The sequence below is a fragment of the Narcine bancroftii genome, chromosome 8, assembly GCF_036971445.1.
Source record: "Narcine bancroftii isolate sNarBan1 chromosome 8, sNarBan1.hap1, whole genome shotgun sequence".
NCBI lineage: Eukaryota > Metazoa > Chordata > Chondrichthyes > Torpediniformes > Narcinidae > Narcine > Narcine bancroftii.
Genome location: NC_091476.1, coordinates 147519089 through 147542278, shown reverse-complemented (window position 1 = coordinate 147542278; position 23190 = coordinate 147519089). Strand labels below are relative to the sequence as shown.

The following is a 23190-nucleotide window of genomic DNA, read 5'->3' as shown; positions in this document are numbered from 1 at the left end:
TCATTAAGCTACAGGAAGGATGAGGGAGGACCAGGATGTCCATGCACACAAAGTTATCTGATTAATGAGTGAGACCATCAGAGTGTAGGAGTTGAGGTGCAGAGCAGGAAGGTATGTTGGACTCTCCTTCAGAAAGGAAATCATTTAAAAAGTCGAACCAAAGTCTTCATTATTTTTAAAGCCCTGGTTCTGAGGACTCCTTTAAATGTGGCAAAAGCTTTGGTAAATGTTTTTCTGTTTTGTTTAGTGGACATTTTGGTTTGTGGTTAGATGAAGATCTCAATCATGGAAGAAGCAATCCCTGCACAACATTCAACAACTCCATTCTGTCCAAAACTGAAGATTTCATGGTGCAGGATCTTGAGGTGTGGACATTTCGATAAATCTGCCCTGATATCCCATGTTTACCAGCTAATGTGGATTGTTGACTGCTCCTTGCATTGAAGTACCTGGTGGGAGGGGAATATGCTACAGGAAATTATTGCCAGGCTCAATTTCCCACTTGCGGCCTGATTTGGCTGCAAAATAACAGAACCGGCCCTTCCAACCTTATTCAAGTTGTACTGTGCTTGCAGCTGAACATAATAATTTAGTGAGGAAGATTTGAACCTAGAAAGTGACAAATTAACTCCAAGCTGCCTGAAGCTCTATTTTATCAGCATGACTAGAAACCGTGTTGCTGTGCTGCGGTGAAGGCGGTTGTAATTTTAAATGAAGCCTTGTCCTGGAATATTTGTCTTGTACAATATTTGTACAATCTGCTTGGATAGTGTTCTGATATAATCCACGCATGGAAATGAGCAAGTTTACCAATTAGCACTTGGCTGGCTTGTCACTGCATGTCAGTTGTTGCAGGGGAAAAAAAATGCTCCATACACTGAACCATTTGTCCATATTTAACACACAGCCATAATCCTACTCCTGCTGCGACCTGAGAACTGATGAGGATTAAATGTGTACCTAATAAGTTCACTGTTAACACTTTATTGTAAGCATAAATGTAACTGGATTGTGTAGGACATGAAATGTGAAGATCATTTTTTTTTTAATGTTTTGAACCATTGTAATTACAAATTTGTAGAAAATAAACTTTGGTATTAAGTACGCAAATCCCCTGTTGTCCCAGCTGGAGACCTTGCCTTCAATATGTACATATTTAAATGTCTGAGTCCATTACCAATAGCTGGTAGTTTAAACTTCCTTTACTGCAATATTAACAACTCTACATCTTGTATATTTTAAAAAAAGTTCTTAAATTTCAAAATTAAAATATTTAATAAACAATGATCTGCATCAATAGATAAACAACTTGTCTGAAATATAATGGCAGACGGTTGCTGTATAATGTTCTTGACTGTTGACTTGAAAATCTAATCTGCTTGGCACAGTTCAAAGGTGCCAAATGTTGATCCATTTTAGCCTGCAAGATGTTTCATTTGAAGTAATAATCTTCAAAGCTGCATGGTTGGCATAGCAGTTGGCACAGTGCTGCAATGGTACCAGCCATTGGGACTGGGATTTGAATCCTGGTTTTAAACAAAAAATGTAAACAGTTCCAACTGGTGAAATGCTGCTTTCCTCCAGTTATAAATACATTTCTTAATTGTGAAGGGTTGCAGTTATTTTGTTGAGGGTTTTCACAATTTTTTTAAAATCTAGAGAAACTGAATGCAAATCGAGCCACCCTAGACCACTAAAGTATAGGACAATATACTTCACCAATTACCACTTTCACAGCTTTCCCCACTTCCCTGTCTGCTCTGATTTTCTTCCATTTAAACTTATTCCCTTTTGGCGCACGAGCCCAGTCCACCCAATTGACCTACAATCCTTATACATTTTGAAGGGTAGGAGGACCTGCGGGAAAACCCATGCAGACACGGAGAATGTGTTACAGACAGCACGGGATTCAAATGCAAGTTGCTGGTGCAGTGTTGTGCTAACTGCTATGGAATGAAAGAAACCAAAATGAAAGAAAACCCTCCAACTGGATTTTTGGCTTTGATTTATTCAACAAGGGTGGTATCAGCCACTTCTTTCAGAAGAGCAGCTCACCAACATCAGGCAGAACCCAGTCTGTGTAGACTTTGGGGCTAAGCCTTCACAAAATGCAGCCCCTGAGCAGAATAAGCAGTTCCACCCTTGACCTCTGCTCCTCCATTGTCTAGATTCTCCCAAAGCCATCTTTTTGCTAAATTTCATTGTATCATTAAGCATAAAACTAATACTGATCAATAAAGGTGAACTGTAAATGTATAGAATAAATGAAGTACAAAAGTGTCAAACCTATCTTCTGACTATAAATATTGTAGACATGATAAAAATGGTTTCCACCAGAGAAACGGCCATTGCACGCCACACAAGTACCATACCAGGAAGGCAAACCCTTTGGCTCATTGGCATTTACCTTTTTCAACAATCTGACAGCACGTGCAAATTCAAGGATGGCGAGGCCTTAATTTTGCCTTCATACACCAATGGGTATGTTGGGGTTTTCGAGGGAACCAGGTGTGCTCACATTGCAGAGCCTAGCCCTTCTTCCCAGCGTTAAAGTCACATTCCATGTGCCAAAGGTATCAGTGAAGAGGTGATGTCGGCACAGGGAAAATATACCTCCAGGAGTTTGAGCAATCATCCTCTGAAGTTGAAAGTGTTTGTACAGTAAGAACCACCCTACCCCCAATATCCAGCACCCATGGGGATTGTTAAATATCGGATAAGTGTATTTGCCGGTTGCTTGAGATTGCATGTTACGTGATTGACAAACTAACCACTAGGGGGTGAAATTTTAAACTTTCATATTTTTTTAACCTATTTATTGTCTGCAATTTTTTTTGCTGGTTGCTCAAATTCTGGACAATGAGGATTTTACTGCATATTCTCTAAACTCATTGGGTGGCTTGAGAAACATTGGATTTTCACTATAACTCCTCGCTTCCAGAAATATTTGCATGTTCTTTTGGACCCTTACAAGGATATGGTGCAGCAGAGGTAGATTCCAACATCTACCATAGGTCTGTTCACATTCAGACCTCAGCAACAAAATTCTGTTTCAGGGATGATTTCTCAGCTTTCTGAAGCCTGAATGACTGGGTTCCTTGGGCAACTGGATAGTGGGGGCCATGCAGCAAGATCATCCAGAGTTCCATTCTGATGTATTTCTCTTTCGTTATGACGGAACAAACTGCTTAGCCTTTTCTAGCCCTTCCTTCAAAAATTGGACATAAGCAGTGGTGGAAGGATCCTCAAACTGTGAAGAGGTAAAGAGACCTTTGTCCATCTCATCCTGCTTCATTGACGTGACATCCAGGAAGTAGTTTGCATTGATGTGGTGAACCTGGCAATAGCAATCACAAGTCATCAACCAAATGCACAAAATCATCACCCTCAATCAGATGGTCAGTTGGAACTGGAACACTATTACAGGGAGTTAATTTAAAGGGATAGGTTGTTTCTTTATTTCCCGGAGTGCACAAGGCCGAGAGGTGACCTTGTAGAGGTTTATAGAATGAGAAGGGTGGACAAAATGAATGCTCACAATCTATAGCTCAGAGTAGATGATTCTCAAAGCAGAGGGTTTTCATTTAAGGGGAGAGAGATTTAAAAGAGACAGGAGGGGCAACATTTCCTCTCAGATTCTCTGCATCTAGAATGAACTGGGGATGAGTAGGTGATCAGTCAATCCTGACATCAATAACACTTTGGACTCCAGCCATTTTGAACTTTTCATAATATATACTCCAGACTGGGTCTATGGGTAAACTACAGTATGAACACTAGTATGAACCAGCTGGTGGTTGGGTATAAAACCAGAATGTGGAATTTATGCACTGGATTATAGTCCCTGAAAAGAGACAAGGAGTATATGTGCTTGTTGGTAGTCCTGAAAACAGGGACACAAAGTCCAAAGGCTTGATTAACCCTGTGTGATCAACTCAAGGAAAGACCACCCCTTTACCTCAAGGTCAAGGATCCAAGTTGCTGAACACCCCTCTCAGCATCTGGACCTGCGTGTACATTGTTTTCTCAAGATTCCAGCATCTGGAGTTTTTGCGTTTCACTTAAATGTTAAAATGTTTTTTCCAAAAGCATTGTGTGTTCAGACAATGGGATACAATTGGCGCTGGGATCCATAACAGTCAGGTAATATAGACAGCTGGTTTTACAAGGTTTCAGAACTTACCACTATGCCACTTGGTAAAGCTATCATCATCTCGACTGGGAAGTTGTAATGCTTTAAATGCAGGCTTGCCAATCGAGCATGTTCTTCATTCTCTTGGTTGTTCTGTGGAGAAGGATATCAAATCAGCAACGTAATGTAAGTCCACTCACCGCAAGGTTACATGAACCTAGCCAATCCTGGAGACCCACACTGATTGTCTCATCCAGCGACAAAGAGATGAGAAGGGAAACGTTTCTCGTTGGAATTTCAGCATGTTACCACATTCAGATAGAGTTTTCTATTTAAACAACGCCATGTGCCTTTGTCAAACTGCACCTTCACTCATCTCCATCACAAACTAGTCACTATTTCCATGGCAACTGAAACTAACCTTATTAGAGCAGGTGGTAGAAGCAAGGACATTTGTTATGTTCAAAAGACAGGTAGTCAGGTATATGGATAAGAAAGGTTTAGAGCAGTGATTATCAACCTTTTTTCCCCACTCGCATACTATGTTAAGTAATCTCTTACTAACCATAGACCATCGATGGCATCCTTGGCCACAGGTGCTTGTGATTAGTTAGGGATTATTTAAGGTGACAGTTGAGAACCACTTGTTTAGAGGGTTATGGGCTGACTGCAGGCAAATGGGACTAGCTTGGTGTTATATGTGGATTGGGGAGAAACGTATGGTCTTGCTTGTCTGAAATATTGTGGATTGCGATGGACATGTGTCCTCCCTATCTGAAAATTATTCAGAAGTCATATCACCTGTCAATCAAGGTTGCACTCCAGCCACCCATTAGTACACACCTTGCCACTGGCTCGTTTAAATGACCTAGGGTCATTATTGGCGAGGCGCCCAGATCAGAATTGTATATATCAACGCATAGCACATTCTTTCTCTCTGCCTTTTGGCCCAAGCCCTGAATATCGCTCCAAGGCAGGTCACTACGGGGACATTGCTAGAAGTTTTGCAGATAAGGTGTGCACTACATTGAAGTTGAGCCATAGTACTGCGACAGAGCAGTACTTGCACAGAGCTGCACCTCCGTTAGTATTAGGGAACCAGAAGTGAGTGTGAAAGTCCTTGTCTATAGAATGTATACACGTGTGAGTGTGCAGAATATAGGTGGCCATTGGTATCGAAGACCAACCTGTGTCCAATGTGAATGTCTATATCGTTGCTTATTAATATAGTATTGTGTGTTGTTCGATGTTCTCCCATTTGTCTCCTGTGTGTTCATTAAAGTTACTTGTGATTTTAACATGTGTCCAGACTCTCTGTGAACCTATCAAACCTGATACTCTTCCAAACACAACACTTGGTCAACAGGGACAAGTTGGGCTGAAAGGCCCGTTTCAATGCAGTAGAACTCTGACTTTCAAACAGCGTTGATATTGTTTGGCCCAAGACAAAGCTTCCAGCTACATCCATTCTGACTGTCCTACCTCTCATAGTGCCTGGCTCCACTCCCTGCCTCGGCTCATCCGCTACAGAAACCCTCACACTTCCACCAGCTCTGTAACTCGATCAATCAATGAAAATGCCCAATCAACTTCTTCATCTCCTCTCGCAAATTTGTCTTCACCCGAGTACCAGGATTCTTCACGTTCACCCTCCCGAATGTAATGTGCCAAATTGGAGACTTCATATTTTAATCCATTTCGATATTAAAATTGTTTCCTGGTTCACAAAAAGCCACTCTGCATTGTAAGGACTGTGCTATCTCCATTAGAACTATCCAAAAGGGCCTTCCGTGCTGGGGTCTCACTGATCCAGGGACCTGGGTTCAATCACAATCTCCAACGCAATCCGTGTGGAATTTACCGTAAACATCTTACAAAGTTTTGCTGGTAAGTTCAACAATGACCTTAAATTATTAAAAAGCAACCGAGTCGAAGGGGAGTTGAGGGCCATGCAAGAAAGATGAAATAACATGGCCACGGGAAATAAAGGTGTGCAGATGGGATTTATCTGCCAAGAGTTAGTATAGAACTGATGGGCTGAATGGTCCCCTTCTGTGCCATAAAAAGCAAGTACTCACTGAAATCCCATTTTCTCCATCCTCCATAATATTGATCAAAGCCAGAGTTCACCACCAGCTTCTCAAGGGCAAATAGGAATCAACATGAAACACTGGCCTTCCGATGACTCCTCGATTCAGTGCACACACAGTTCTTCATTCATATCATATCGTTTTTCATTCCCTGAATTAAAATACTTTCCACGGCTTTCCCAGTTAAAGGTCTCAATGGTTTGAGACAGCTCGTTAACGATTCAAGCTGTTCCACGTATTTCTTGCTTCCCCATCCCTTTACCTGAAGTTCCTCTAGTTCCTCGACCAGGGACCAGCTGCTGATAAAACTCTCGTTCAGCAGTGATAGAACGGGCGAACTCTCGAGAACCGTCTCTCGCAGAGTCCGCCCTGAACCTGCAAGAACAAAGAGAACAACAAGGGGTTTCACTTCATTTAAATATGCGGTGTCTAACGTGTGGTTGCTGGAGAAGTGCTCATTTTACCAAAATAATCATTCACCCTCATCAGGCAATAACCTGTGATAGAAACTGTCCCAAACAGCTCGACCCTGCACAATCTCACCTTGCAGATGCAATGAAACAGAGCTTGTATTCAAAAGTTTTTCCCACAGCAGTCCGCGTTTCTCTCCCAACCTAATCTTGAACCATGATCACTGTCCTGCCTATCTCCACTCCCCAATGGTGCTCCGACCAGACCATGGAATCATTTGGGAAGGGTGGGGATGAGAGAAAGAGAGGGGAGAGAGGGGAAATAGAGGGAGAGGGTAAGAGAAGGGGAAAGGGAAGGAGAAAGAGGGTAGGGAGGTAGGGGGGAGGGAGGGACAAGTGAGGGAGGGGGAGAAAGAGGGAGGGGAGAGGAGGGAGAGAGACGGTAGGGGAGAGATAGGGAGGGGGAGCAAATAGGAGGGAGGAGAGAGGTTAGAGGAGCAATAGGGAGGGGGAGCGAATAGGAGGGAGAGAGGGGGGTAGGGAAAGTGGGGGGGAAAGAGGGGGAAGGGAGGCATTGAAGAGGGAGGAGAGAGAGGGAGGAGTGGGAGAGCAAACTCACAGTCCAAAACAAACTCAATGACAAGCCCAGATAAGGGTTTCTTGAATGTATCATCTTTCAGAGCAGGGACTATAGTCACTGGTGTTGGAAACTGCAGCAACCTGCATTACGGGGTGTGTGCAGAAACTCCCTCCTGGTGAGGGACCACCCAGGCAGATCCAGAACAGGGATCCCATCCTGAGCAGCGACAGTCCGAGGCCTGAGCTTGGTGTATGAGGGCTCTTGGTCAATAGAGACTGGGCTGGGAGCCATCTGATGGCAGGCGAGGGAGACCTCTTTATACTTCCCACACAAGGAGTCAGGAGGATGAAACCCCACCGATACTGACAATGAAAGATAAGGAGCGGATGGTCTTCCCATGGGACTGGTGGGCCAGATGGCATGGTTTGTTTTACAACACATACTGAAAACTAGGCCTTACCTCAGCAGGATTGGTCATCAAGTGCACCCCAAAGCAATATAGAATGGACAAGCTTATCCTCAGCCTTGGCACGGTCAAAAGCCTCAGTGAAAGGAAGGTAGGAAACCTTGAGAGGAAGTTATGGTGTGAGAGTTAGCTTTGCTCTGCCCATCAGCTGAATCATCAAATGCAAAAAGAAAGGGTTCAATCTACCTTTTTAAATGGATACAAGGTCGTCTCCAGATTCTTGACGGCCTCTTCAACAGAGATTTCCGACTGCCAGACGACCTCCTCGAAGACAAACTGGACAGGCTCTCCCAAAGGGTCAACGCTGTCGATTACATTCCCATTCTGGTCCACGATCACACTCGGAAATGACGGACCCACCGCCCGGAGTTCCATCTAAGTCGAGAGCAGCGGAAAAGGTACGGTATTTAGAAGGAAGTTCAGACAACTGAGGCAACACAGAGGGCTCCAGTCTACAACATTGACTCACTACCCGACACAATGCCTTTCTGCTATTGCTGACATTGAGGTCAGGTGCGGATGGATTGTCTGCCTGACCAGGATTCTGGGACTTTTACCATTTGAGGAGATATATGTCACCAAAGACTCTCAAAAATTTCTACAGGTGTACTGTGGAGACCATTCTGACTGGTTGTACCACTGTCTTGTATGGAGGTGCAAAGCACAGGACAGGAGACTACAGAGGGTTGTGATCTCAGCCAGCGCCATCATGGGCATCAGTCTTCACTCCATCAAGAACATCTACAAGAGGCAATGTCTATCCTCAAGGACCCTCACCACCCAGGCCATGCCCTCTCCACACTGTTACCATCAAGAAAAATGTACAGGAGCCTGAAGATGAGCACTCAGTGGCACAAGGACAGTTTCTTCCTCATTGCCATCAGATTTCTGGAAGGACAATGATCCATAGACTCTACCCCACTTCTTCCTATTTTCTTGCACTATTTAATTTTGAAATGTAATTTACAGCAATATTTGCACAGTTATGCTGCCTCAATACAACAAATTTTGTTACATGTTCTTGACAATAGATTCTGATATACAACATTTTGGCAATATTAACATGGCTTTTCACGGTTGTATAGTGCATCCTCCATTCCCCAGCCAAACAAGATCATTCAATCACTGAGACCATGGAACGATCTCCTCAGTGTTTGCTTAAACGAAGCTGTTCTTCACCAAAGAGATTCCGAATGTTGTACTGTCCCTCCTAAGCAGACCAAACTGATGCAGAGTTAAAGATGAGGCCAAGTGGGCTAAGTTTCCTCAAGGAAAGTATTCCTCACAATCTACTGGGAAAACCAGATCTTAATCAGAGTCCTGAGAGTTGAGTCTGAAACCAGCTGCTGAACACTTGTTCTTCAGAAATAACCAGAAATTAGATTCATTTCACATTTAATCTAGTCAAATTTTCCAGGTAAATATATATATATATACAAATAGAGATCATGCATGTTGAACAAAACTTTCAGAAGTACAGCAAACCCATTCTTCTCCCTTCCTCTGAAACTACGTCAGTGATCATTGGAGCATCAGAGGTGGAGAGGGTGAGCAAAGTTAAATTCCTGAGAGTCCCCATCTCGGAGGATCTTTCCTGGACCCAACACAATGTTATCATGAAGAAACTACATCAGGGCCTCTATCAGGAGCTTGCGGAGGTTTGGTATGGCATTGAAAAACTTGGCAAACTTCAATCGATGTGTTGGGTGGCTGCATCATGGCTTGGTGTGGGGGCACCGATACCTCTGAGCAGAAAACTCTGCAAAAGGTAGTGGACACAGCCCAGGACATCACAGGCAAAACCCTCCCCACAACTGAGAACATCTACAGGGAACGCTGCCGTCGGAGAGCAGCAGCAATCATCAAGGATTCACACCACCCAGGACATGCTCTTTTCTCACTGCTGGCATCAGGAAAGAGGTATAGATGCCACATGTCTCATACCACCAGATTCAGGAACAGCTGCTACCCCTCCACCATCAGACTCCTCAACGACAAACTCAATCAGAGACTCATTAAAGGACTTTTACTTTGCTCATTATTTATTACTGAATATTTATTTTCTATATTGCAATTGTCGGCACTGCCTTTTTGTTTACATTTCTCTCTTTTGTACATGTATCTATTACATTTCTCTCTTTTGTACATGTATCTCTTTTGTACATGTATTTTTTGCACTACAAGTAAGTGGAAATTCTGCCTGGCCTGCAGGAAGGGAAATCTCAGGGTTGTATGTGATGTCATGTATGTATCTGACAACAGATTCATGGTGTGTCAGCTTTTTGTAAGCATGTTCCAATGAGTCCCTCACATCAACTTGTCCCCTCCACTAATTAAATATTATTCTTTGAGTATGTGGACAATCCCCTCTGGGAAATCTTCCACCTGAAGCTTCTCCAGATCATAACACGCTGGGCAGGGAGATTTCTCCCCTCCGCTTGCTGGCTGTCCTTAAACCTGTGATTATTGATCTTGCTGTCAGGAATCCTAATTTCCTCCAAAACCGCTTTGAGAAGCTTGGAAGCTGCAGTGAACAGTTTGGAACCAACCTGCGGCAAGTAGCCGATGTCCACTTCCATGTTGCCACTGTCCCCTGTCCCATACAGCCACTCCATGTCCACATTCAGAGACCTGGTTGGGATCACAAACACATCCATTATTGGCTCACAGGCCTTTCCTGAGCCATGGTCAGCTGACCTGTTTCCGATATATCTAAGACACGAATTTAAGTTAAAAACAATGTCGGAAAGACTCAAATAGTCAAATGGTGTACTTTACAGAACAAAAATAAAGATATATAACCTACGTTTTGGGCTTCAACTCTTCATCAAGGTATGAGCAAAATGTAGACAGGCACCATGTACTTCAACGAGGTATGAGCAAAATGTGGCCAGGTGCTCACACCTTGATGAAGGGCTCGTCCGAAACATTGGTTATGTATCTCTATCTTTGCTATATAATACCATTTGACCTGCTGAGTTTCTCCAGCATTATGTTTTTACTATTGGAAAGTACTGGATGAGTTCAGGAACTTCATCAGTATTAGACGTACGAAATTCTTGGACTTTGTGTAACCTGCATGAATTCTTTGATTTATCTTTGCTCTATAAACAGCACCTGCCTTCATGTTGCTCATACCTTGATGAAGGGCCCAAGCCCAAAATGTTGGTTATGTGTCTTTATCTTTGCTGCCTAAAGTACACTGTTTGATCAGCTGAGTTTCTCCAGCTTTAGATTTTTACTGTTCCCAACTTATCAAGGGGAAGAGAGTCCTCAGACACCACAGAGCTAAATGCAAAAATCTGAAGATCCTGGGAAAAAGTGATGGGTTGGTTTCCACAGATGGACACAACAAAGTCACAAGGGTTAATCTCAGTCTGGTTTTGGTGAAAAACTGATCTTTAACAGAGCGTTGAAATTAATTCACAACCTCTGTTTGAAGAAAAGGCTCACCACAGTTGTAAAAGGCCAATCCCTTTTCCTGAGATGAGCTTCTACACTCTCCAGTCTCAAGAGAGAGCAGCATGAGAGGCAGCCAACATCCCCGAATCCGCATGGCCCCCACATTGATGCAATCCTGATAAAGGCTGGCCAGCTGCTATACTTCGTGAGGAGCTTGAGGAGATTGGGTATGCAACCAAAGACTTGCAAATTTTTGTAGGTGTACCAAGGAGACCATTCTGTCTGGTTGCACTACCCTCAGCACAAGATAGGAAGAAAACTACAAAGTGTTGTGAACTTGGCCTGTGACATCACAGGCATCAGTCTTCACTTCATCGAGGACATCTACAACAGCCTCTATCTCCAAGCTCCCCACTACCCAGGAGGGTCCTCCCTCTTCTCACAGCTACCATCAGATAAAAAGGTACAGCAGCCTGAAGACAAACACTCAGCGGCACAAGGACAACTTCTTCCCCCTGCCATCAGATTTCTGAGTGGACATGACCTCACTTTTTCTTATTTTTGCACAAATTTATTTATTTTAAAATGTAATTTCTAGTAATATTTGCCCCTGAGATGCTGCAGCAAAACCACGGATTTTGTGACATGTTCCTGACAATAAATTCTGATTCAGTAATTCCTGAAAAAGCTAGTGGAATCCTCAGGATTTGAAGATTATCGAGATTCCTTTATTGATACATAATTATACATAAAATGTGTTCTTTTTTGCTGCCAAAAAGGACATTTGACGAGCCTCTGCAGTTTAACGATACCATCTGCACAGCTCACGGCTGAGGCAAGTGTTTTGGCAAGTCACATTCTTGTTTTTTGCCATCACTCCAGCATTTTCATAGAGTCCAGTTAATGCAGCAGGAACCAGCACCAGGCTACTGCATTCAGGGCTTCTGAACCGCAATGGCACAACAGCTCAAATGTGTTTTTTTTAAATTGAAGCGACCATGATGGATCAAAGCAAGGAAAGGGGCTAAAACTGATTTACAGTTGGGGGCGCCAGGCTAGGCTAGAGGTGCTATTTGTGTGTCTTTATGGCAGCAAAATTTTAAGTAGTATTATATATAAATAAAGGAATCTTGATAATCTTCAAATTCCTAGAGTGCAAAACTCAATGATTTACCCAATTCTGTTTCCTGTACTCCTTTTAAACTCACTTGTTCATGATATTACTGTGTAACATCTTCCAAAAAAGGAACTAAATTGTGCAGGGTGTAAACTGGAGTAATATCCAGTAGTCCAGTATATCTGCCTGTCTGGGACAAAGGTTGCTGCGTCACACCTTTTTCAGCCCTCTCCCAATCAGTTCTCTGCTTTCTCTCCTTCCCCCTCCTACCTGTATCTACCCATCACCTGCTAGCTCGAGTTCCTGCCCCTCCCTTCCCTGCACACTCCCCCACCTTCAGACACAAGCGATGTCCAGAAACCTCATCTACCCACAGCTTCCATGGAGGCTGCGTGTCCTCCTGAATTCCTCCTGGGCTTCCATGTATTGTTCTAGTTCTGCACACTCCCCGTTTAACGCCAGAACTAAATCAAATGTTCTCAGAATTGATCTGAACTGCTGCCACAGAGTGAAGGCAAGCTGACTACTTAACCTGCCTTGGTGATAATGATTTATGAAAGGGTTATCATACGAAGAGCGTTTGACAGCTCTTATCCATCCTGTATTCAATGTAATTCAGTAGAATGGGGAGTGTCTCATTGAAACATTTTGAATGTTGAAAGGCATGGACAGAGTAGATGTAGAAAGGTTGTTTCCTATGGTAGGACAGTCTACGACAAAAGGGATTGAAGAGGATCTGCTTAGAACAGAGATGCAGAAGAATCTCTTCAGCCAAATGGCAGTAAATCTGTGGAATTTGTTGCCAAGGGCGGTTGTGGGGGCCAGGTCATTGGGTGTATTTAAGGGAGAGATTGATAGGTTTTTGATCACCCAGACCATCAAAGATTACGGGGAGTACTTTAAACAAAAACTTCCATTCCACTCTATCAAAAGCCTTTTCTGCATCCAGCGAAGCCACTATTGGATAATTCATCTGAGATTTAGATTTATTTATCAAAGTTATTAAACACAAAATATTATCTGACGCATATCTATTTTTTATAAATCCCGTTTGATCACTATGTATTATTTTAGGCAAATATTGAGCTAATCGATTAGCTAAAGACACCTTGCTACAATTATATAATCTACATTTAACAATGTTTTCTGCACTCCTTTTAAACTCACTTGTTCATGATATTACTGTGTAACATCTTCCAAAAAAGGAAGTAAATTGTGCAGGATGTAAACAATGGGGAGAAGGCCCGGCAGTGGAGCTGAGTGGGAAAATGGATCAACTCCTGATTGAATGGCGGGGCAGACTTGATGGGCTGAATAGCCCATTTCTGCTCCTCTGTCTTCTAAAGATCAGCCAGAAGTCCTGCCAGTAGGACTGTTGTAATCCAGCTGATCTCTCTGAACAAAGGTGGCAGCCACAGCTACTCAGATGTGCAATTGGGGTAGGCACTCAAGCATGCAGAGTGGACATTGAAGGCACAGCTGCCACTTCAGGATCTGAGTACCCACCCGCAAAAAAAACAAATTTTGAAATAACAAAAAAATCATCCCAAAACAAAGGAAAAAACTCTGCTGACCTGTCATTGGGAACGTACATCCAGAAATCGCGTACGTGTGATGCGTCTTTGGAAAGGATAATGTGTCCAGTGAACTGTCCTGGAGTGAACCAGAAGGGAAAATCTGGAGGCTCGTTCAACTGGAATTCTCCATGGACCCTGAAAACACAAACACAGCTCAGATTCACAGCTTATCAAACTGATGCCCACCACTCGTTAGATAAGAGCCACATGCTGCAAAGCACCAAGTTTACACTCCCGAAACTGACATTAACAAGGGGGGGGATTTCCACAGACGCAGTTTGCAGCTGAAATCCCCATTACTATTACACATCTCCTTCACAATTAAAGGGAATTCTCAAAACAGAGCAACCATCATCAACGGGGGAGGGGGCACAGTTATTTATGGGGGGGACATGTACTGAAGTCATGAAACATATTTTATGCGCCTCACAGTTCGGCGGGCAGCAACCTCCTTTGAAGAAGACCGCAGAGCCCACCTCACTGACAAAAGGCAAAGGAGGAAAAACCCAACACCCAACCCCAACCCACCAATTTTCCCCTGCAACCGTGTCTGCCTGTCCCGCATCGGACTTGTCAGCCACAAACGAGCCTGCAGCTGACGTGGACATTTACCCCCTCCATAAATCTTCATCCGCGAAGCCAAGCCAAAGAAAGAGGAGAGAAGTACAGAAGAAACCAACTAAACTTGACTGATTCACAGGGTAGGGGGCTCCTTAATTTTGAGCAAAGTCCTAAGGGGGTCATAGCCATAAAAAAGGATGAGAATGGCTGGGTTATGAGTTAATTAATGCAGATTTAAGATGTGATAAACCTCTGTCCATGGTGTCCCAACAACGAGTGGAAAAAATACTGCTGTAGGTTTTTATCCTGTAACAGCTCATTTGTAACCTCTCCATTGAGGTCGATGGGAATAAAAGTGAGGGAGAGATGTGCAGAGTGGGAACAGGAGTCAGTAACTAATTTCCACGGTTACATAATGGGAGGAGCAATTCAGTTGCAAAGCACAGACAGGGCTTCACGCCCACTCACTCCTCCACTAATAACATTTTATTCTCGGCATATTCCTGTCCGCAAATTCTACCCCTCACACCTGCACGCTTTGGGCAACTAACCGTTCAACTTGCACGTCTTAGTGATGTGGAAAGAAACCAGCACACTTGGGGGAAAGCCAACCGGTCACAGAGAGAATGCGCAAACCGCACGCAGACAGCACCGGAGGTCTGGACTGGATTCAGGTGTGAGGAAGCGGCTCTATTGGCTGCACCAATGTGCCACTTGTCTATTCCTAAAGTGCCTCAACCCGATCGGACATTGTTCAAAGGTGACCGCAGTAAAGCAACCTGACGAAGGAGTGATACACACCGAAAGACAATGTCGTAATAGAAGTGGTTAATGGCTCGGATACAGGCCACCGCACCCTGTGGAGCAAATCTGGTCTTCACAAATGGCCGAGGGTGAAACATGCTGAGAAGTTTATGAAAAAGGACCTGCTGAGAAAGGAGAGGCGTTCAAGGCACATACATAAGCTCCGACTTATCAAAGCACGCACTGGAACATTGGGAACAAAGTTTCTTCTTTGGGACATCTACACCTCCTTGGTGACAAGAGGGTGTCCTTTTCATAGCCAGCGGCAGGATACGAAGAGCTTTACCTAAGGGTTGATTAAAAATACTATCAGGAAGTTCCAAAACACTTTTCTGCCAAAGAGGCCTCTGAAGTGTTGTCTCTGCTCTTAAGGAAGAAACAGGCCCTCAGGACGATCACGAACTAAATGTGTCTTTGACGTTGGTCAGAGAGTAGGGAGAACTTCCCTACTCCTCTTTGTAGCATAGATTTTTTATTCAATATTCTGCTGACAGAGCTGAAAAGACCTTGGTTAATGAAGCCTTAGTTGAAGTTCCCACCTAAAGATCTCACCTCTGTCACGACTGTACTTGCATGTGAATTTAGACTTACGTAATCCAGTGGGATCAGAATCCACACCTTCCGTCTCAGAGTAACTGAAGAATTACTAAAAAATTGATGGAAACTTGAGGCACATTAGAAGATATCAATTTCCATTCAACAGACTATGCTCAATATTCAGGCGACTAGCATTCCATTTGGAAAATAATTTAATGTTTTATTTCTGATTTACAATACCAGGAACTTGAAAAATAGGTGTCTCAAAGATTTGAAATTCAAAATCATTCCTTAAAGTTTATTTATGTGATGTCTGTTTTGTAAATATTGACAGCTACCCCTGTGACGCGGAGGTGGGGTGCAGGGGTGGGACACGGGGCTGAGATGTGGGGGTGGGGGGGTGGACGCATGGGGTGGGGTGCTGGCTTGGGCAGTAGGGGTGGGACGCAGGTGTGAGATGTGGGGGGTAGGATGCATGGGATGAAGTGTGGGGTCGGGCCTTGGGGGTGAGATGCATGGGGTAGGGTGCAGGAGTGAGATGTAGGGTGGGATAGTGAGGTGGGACGCATGGGGTGGGGCGCGGGGATGGGACACAGGGAGATGTGCCAATAGTTCCAGCCAGGATTCCTGACTGTTCACAAACTGGCCAAACTTTACAACCATTTAAATAGCAGTCTGATCAGCAATCTGGGCTTTACAGTCCTCCCTGGGCTTTAGAGTCTGCCCTCGTCTCCATTGCTACTACTGTATATACTCATGTAATCATCGGGTGTAAATGTCGATTTCCCCCCTTTTTTGGCCCCTACTCCCAGCCATCCGAGCTCCCAACCTTGGATCCCCACCCCGGCCGCTCGCCCACCCGCCTCGCCCCAACTGCCCACCTACCCTAGCTCCCAATCCACTGACTGCAGAATTGCTACCCAAGACTGAGCTCCTTAAGTACCTAGAACCACCAGGTACTTAACGCAGACAAAAGTTTGAGCTGAGTAAAAGTTGTCTTCCCCTTTTTTTGGCCTAAAAAAGCAATCTAAAAAATTCAATGGTTGCACAAGTATATTCAGTAGTCACTAACACAATGGAATGTCCACCTCAATTTAGCTGCACAATCCGCCTTCTACTGAGAACAAAACCTCTCGGAAGTCATTACGCTACGAAAAGCAGAAATATTCTGCAGCTGATGTTCGATTCTGAATGAGTTTGAATACCAAATGATTTTTGTAAAGGAGTCTTCCTTGGCTGAGTGAGAATGTGCCCACAATTGGAAGAGAATCCTCATTTTACTACATGCGAGAACCACTTTCTTTATCTGCACCAGGTTAGATTTAATATGAATAATTGTCGTAAGTGCTATTCAGTAGGATTCTGCCTATCATACTGGCACACCACCAGAGGGGTTAAACACTCCTGTTTCTGCATCACCTGGCAAGCCTAGGTGACATGGGAGGGGTGATTCAACGGGAGTGAAGAGCCTTTACAATACCTCTCTCCCTTGTGGAGTTGGTGGGTAAAATCTGTTGTTTGACAGGTATCCTGAGAAGATGGTGAGTTCACTGGGGATGATCCACCACACCTCTCCCAGCTCTAAGTCATTCTTCAGAGGAAGGAAGGCCTTAAACAAGCTGGTACTGAACACACCAGAGGGCATTTCTGCAGATTTCCAGTTTCTCAGCCCCGACAGGGAGCCATGGGAGACCTAAAGGACAAAGAAACACAAGTGATAACTGGACCCAAACGGTTAGCATAGCGGTTTGTGCAAAGCTATTAGAAAGCTAGCAAGCTGGGTTCGAATCCAGCACTGTCTGTAAAGAGGTTGTACGTTCCTCCCACTGTTCAAAAACGTATGTTAATTTGGGTGTAATTGGCAGCACAGGTGTAAAAGACTGTAATCGGCTTCTACCATGCTATAAATGAAATTTAATTAAAAATGTAAACGCTTGAGACAAGAGTGGAAAGCATCATTCGTCCTTCCTACCATGTATTTATTTGTAATTAAATTCTTGTTTGCTATCAATCTATTAAAATAGATGCAGCTTCCTCGGTCTACATAAGTTGTCCTACATTTTCATATTGCAGTTCAACATGGATTGCCTATCCAAGATCAAATTAGTGTAAAACTAGTTTCTTCAATCATAGCAGTGGAATTATTTTTTTAAATCTTGATTTCATTCGCAGTCATGCTTTCTAAGACTTTGTTAATCTAAGGAACCATTTGTATGTTCCAAATCTCTGGTTTTTATAGCAATTCAACATGGCCTTGGTTTTAAATAAGAAAACTACACCATAGCTATTCAGTCTTCTGTGAATTTATAGGGGTTCCACTTCCAGCTCTTGGTCTTTAGCCTTCAAAAGATCACCTGCAAGTTCCCAACCCCAGCTACAACTGGCCTATGTTTTGTTCTCTGAGCTACCTTCTAATCCTTCCACCCAATCAACATAAATCCATATCTTCTAGTTATTGGCTCCAATATTAAATCACCTCAGATCACACATGAGCAATTCCATCAGAACACGGCCTTTGAACATCCAAATGACCAACGGCTTGAGCAAGTTGAAGAATATGAGGAGTCTTTCTGCCTCCATTCTGCCATCCAGCAATAAACTCGGATTTATTACACTTGATCCCACTTGAGGCATCAGCACCAATCCAGGAAGCAAAATGTCAAACCACAATCGTTAGAAAGAAACTATCAATATAATTTTTTTTTAAATGAGAAGTTTCTTTAAAGTACACTTCAACATTCCACAGAATCTAATGATAGGCTTTCTAACCTCGCCATGGAAATTAGATATTATTCTGGCTAAATTCCTGCTGCAATCCCTCAAAGGCCAATCCCTCCTTTGCAAGGCAAGGTGCCCAGACCTGCTCTAAATGCTCCAGGTTAATCAGTGCTCTGCCAAGCTGGAGTGTAACATTTTTCTCCTTGTGCCCTGGGTAGAAAAGCCACCATTCCATTCGCCTTTTAAGTTTTGTTTAAATGCAAAATGCATAGCCTCGTAATTGTCACGTGGAAGATCACTCCTGCGTGTGTCCTGGATTATAACACTTGCAGAGTGGGAAATACAAGAACACAATCACATTCCTTGCACAAAAGGTGGGATACAATGAGCACTCACTCCAAGAAATCCATCTTTGCTCTTGGTCATGGTTTCCAGGATCAGAGGCTGAAAAGCAGCTTCAATAGTTAGCGTCTCTGCATTAGGGTCAGTCTCCTCATCACCGTCATAGGCAGGGGCTTGGCTAACTCCTGCACACATACAAAACACACTGTATCATGGAGTCATACAGTACAGAAACTGGCCCTTCTGCCTACTGTGTTCATGCTAACCCTTTTTGTTCACCTGCACAAGTTGTATTTATTAACATTAAGACTATATCCTTCTATGCCTTACCGATTCAAATGCCTATCTAAATCAAAGTTCAGATTTATTGTCAGAGCACATACATGACATTACACACAGCCTTGAGATTCTTTTCCTTGTGGGCAAAGCAGAATTAGGACATTGGTAGTGCTAAAGAAAAACTGTATACAACAAACACATGTAAACAAATAAAGAAATGTAAACAAACTGACTGTGCAATGCAAAGAGAAATAAAATCAATAAAGTGCAAAAGTAAAGAGTCCTTAAATGAGTCCCTGATCGTGTTTGTTGTTGAGGAGTCTGATGGTGGAGGGGTAGCAACTGTTCCTGAACCTGGTGGTGCGCATCTTGTGGCAGCGATACTTAAGTGTCTCTTAAACAGTGATTTTATCAGATCCCTCCAGCAGGACATTCAACCAGAACTAAACTCTGTGTGAAATAAAAATACTCCTCCAATCCCCTTCAAAACCCTAATGCTCACATTAAACCTTTGACATGATTTTAATGCACCTATCATGGGAAAAAGATTCCGATTCTCCTATCGGTGCCTCTCATAATTTTGGGTACCCCTATCAGATCACCCTCAACCTCCTTTGCTCTAGAGAAAACAATCTATTCTCGCCCTCAACTAAAATCATCCAATCCAGGCAAAATCCAGATGAAGTGAAACATGAGAGTCTGCAGATTGTAGTAAAAACACAGATATACTGGAGGAACTCAGCCGGTCTTGCTGCATCCATAGGAGGTAAAGATATATTACTGACCCGTCCTTATATTACTGACCATCAGGCCCGTCCTTCTTCAAGTTATGGAAAAAGCTGGCAGCCTCTGAATAAAAGAAATGGTTGGGGAGAAGTACAGACAAAAGTCGAAAATTGGATATTTCTTTTATTCAGATGCTGCCATCTGCTTTTTCCATCCCTTGAAGAAATATCTTGGAAATATCTTTATCTCCTGTTGACACAGTGAGATCTGCTGAGTTTCTCCAGCATTTCTGTATCATCCAGATGAATCTCCGTGGTATTCTTTCCAGCACGACCAACTAATTCAGACACTATTTTGGGCCAGATTCAAATCACATATTAACATAAAAGGTTACGGTTTTTATCACATGCCATTAAACACTACATATTTAAACGTTGAGTAATATATTTTGAACACTGGACCCTGTATCAATGGGTCTCCATTATACTGTACCTGTTAATTTTTCAGCTAGAGGCTTAAATTCTTCTGGACTGAGATACAAGTCGTTGTTAATGTCAAACGAGGAAAACAAGAACAAGCCTTCTTTGCCAAGTGACTTCAGAGCATTTTCCTATCAAATAAAATAAATACTAGTTTAAACATTGAGCCATTGATCAAAAACATACAACTCAGTAAATAGTATTTGGATTTTTTTTTCCAATAAAATTTTGTGCCAGAATTCCTCGATACCTTTCTTCTGTTTACTTGATTGTGTGAGGATTTAAATGAAAATAAAGCAATGGAATAAAAAACAGAAAATATTGGAAACAATGTCAGTCAAGCTGCATCTGTGGAGAGAGAAATGGACCTAATGTTTCAGGACCAGGGCCCTTCATCAGATTGCAGAGTCTGATAAAGAATCTTGAATCAGAAATGTTAACTAAGGGTCAATGTGTCTCATTTCCCACCCAGTTCCAGTCAGGATCAGTTAAAGCAAGCAAGTCTTCAGATGCTGGGGTGCAATGCAATATATACAAAGGTGCTGGAGAAACTCGGCAGGTCATTCATTGGAAGGAATGGGTAACCAATGTTTCGTGCCTGGGCCTTAGTCAAGTATAAATCCATTCTTTTTCTTCCATCAATGTTACTCAACCCACCAAGTGGGTTGTGTTTCGCTTCTGATTCCAGCATCTGCAGTCTTCTCAAGCGTTCCCTATTTTTCCACTTCTATTCGTCTTGGCTGAATCCTTCATGTTGGTTTGTCTTTTTTGCCTCTGGCACAGATTTAAGCAATGTGTCTATTTGTACAAGGTCTCTCAGTTCTTTTACTCACTCTGGTCCAAGTAATGTAATCTACTGTTTATCTGCATGGGACTGTATTGACAACTGCACTGGACAACTAAGATTTTGCTTCCTGAACACTTTTGGGTGCATTATATGAATTTTGGGATGCTGATCACAAAAATCATCTTAAAAAATTTCTATCACAAATTAATTTTTAGATAAAAACTATTTTTGTGATTTCCTGTCATATTTTAAGTCTACCACCAAATTGCCCACAAAGCAAGCTCTTTTGGTCAATCCAAGCATGCCTGGGTATGCCCTCAGCACAGGTGCTATGCAAATGTTGTCATAGGCCTGGGCATGCTTAGTCAGGATAGATGCAGACAGGCTATAAAAGCAGTTCACGTATATGGATGCAGCGCATTACACTGATATAGATCGAATGCATGTTCATGCATGTTTTCTTCAGGCAATAGGATACTTAACAATTGCATTTTTTATCTTCAGGAAGATTCAAGACAGCAGAAATGGCTCATCAGCTGCAATTCATTCTAATATAATTTGTGGTCAGTCTATGCTCAAGACTCAAAGATGGAGCACAACTGCACTTATTAAGAAAGCCCATGAGCTCTACTTCAGTTGGAAAATTAGTGACCTGGGCTCTTCACATTTGTGGTGCAACACGTGCAGTCAACCTGAGCGCTTGGCTCGGCATCATTATGCAATTCAACATGTTAAATTCAATAAAAGTTTATTTAATGTTTCTCCAACTTTCCTACACATACAGCAAATCTGAAATTATCTTTGGGCTTGGCTTCAAGCTGTCTCTCACAATCCCCAACTTTTTTTTATCTCCCCAGGGAGCAAACCTTTTGGGGAAAAAATGTTTGCCCACCCTATTATTTCATTGACGCCCTCTTTGGCTGTCCTCCTCCGGATTGACAGAGGCAGTTACTCCAGTGGAGCTTTTGAGGGGTGCAATATTTGCACAGGGGCTTCAATCGCCAGTTTACTGGTACTGCGGGCCAACTTCTGCTGGTAAATGATCTCACCTCCTAACAGGGCCAACTGGACTAAATACAAGACGCAATTTTGAAGGTAGTTCTAAGTGGATGGTAACAGAGAAAGGCTCCATGATGAAGCCACACGTGTAAAGGGAGGGGGTTGACTAGTGACCTTGCCCAGGGGGGCGGGTACAGTTACGTAAATCTCTGCATCAAACCCATCCTAAAATGTAAACCCCCCTCCACCCACCACGGTCTGAAAGTTTGCTCCAACCCACCAATCTACCCGCACGGTTTAATTTCAGGGGCTGTTCGAGGTGGGCTGCTGGCTCCCCAGCCAAGTGAAATCAACATGAGCCGGGGTGCGTTCGTTTCTCTCACTTGCTCCGCTCGCCGGTCGTCGGTGCAGCATTTCCATGCTGTGACGCCTAGGATGATGAGGCCGAGTGGTAGCAAGAGCAGGAGTCCGGAGCGGCCGCTCTTGGCCGGCCCTCGGCTGGGTTCGGCCGGCGATGTGGCAGGCGGCTGATTCTCCTCCTCTTCGCTGCGCTGAGCCTTGCGCTGCCGGACATCAGACGCCATCGGTCAGCGCTGCAGTCTTGCCGGCTCCGGCTGCACACCCCCCTCCCCCCTCCTTCCCCGGCTGCATGGGGTCACTGAGTCCCCATCACTTCGACCACCCCTCCTCCTCCTCAACGGGGCACGGGCAAGTCTGGGATCTGAGCGGAACCAACGCATTGGGACGGGTGCCTTGCACTTACCAATCAGTGGCCAGCAAACTCTCTCAAATCCTCCCACAACCACTCATTTCCCAATGCACACAGGACATCATTTTTTTTTAAAAAAGCTGGAAAAAAATTGGGGATTATGAGAGACAACTTTAAGATGCACACAAAGATAATTTCAGATTTGTTGTATCACGTAAGAAATTGGAGAAACATTAAATGAACTTTTATGGAATTCAGCATGTTTACTTACAAAAAAAAATGATGCTGGCAAGTGGCTTTCGTTCAACTGACCCAAAAATGTTTGTACTCAGCATCTCGACTTCCCATTGTGGCAGCCAGTTTCGAAAGGGCATCAATCATCCCGGTACCCAAGAAGAGTAGCGCGGCCTGCCTCAACCACCACCGCCCAGTAGCACGAACTTTCTACTGTGATGAAATGCTAGAATTAATGTGG

At 43.5% G+C, this 23190-nt stretch overlaps 2 protein-coding genes across 5 annotated transcripts in view; one reads left to right on the top strand and one right to left on the bottom strand.

Moving 5' to 3' along the window:
• The window catches only part of LOC138741334 (nuclear receptor coactivator 7), a 90412-nt gene extending 88127 nt beyond the window's left edge, over positions 1–2285 (top strand). For all 4 annotated transcript variants that reach the window (XM_069895220.1, XM_069895219.1, XM_069895222.1 and 1 more), the window contains one exon: positions 248–2285. In XM_069895220.1, coding sequence (XP_069751321.1) covers positions 248–383 — 136 coding nt within the window. In that variant the 3' untranslated portion in view covers positions 384–2285. The remainder of the gene's footprint in view (positions 1–247) is intronic.
• selenon (selenoprotein N) lies at positions 1989–22682 on the bottom strand. Its single transcript, XM_069895224.1, has 12 exons — positions 22390–22682; positions 20234–20351; positions 18791–18921; positions 17157–17369; positions 15137–15261; positions 13772–13909; positions 10228–10309; positions 7865–8053; positions 7673–7778; positions 6485–6597; positions 4184–4285; positions 1989–3337 (listed from the first exon to the last, which is right to left on the bottom strand). Exons 1-12 carry the CDS (start codon positions 22588–22590, stop codon positions 3170–3172), a joined length of 1686 nt encoding a protein of 561 aa, XP_069751325.1. The 5' UTR covers positions 22591–22682; the 3' UTR covers positions 1989–3169.
• Between the last annotated feature and the right edge of the window lie 508 nt (positions 22683–23190).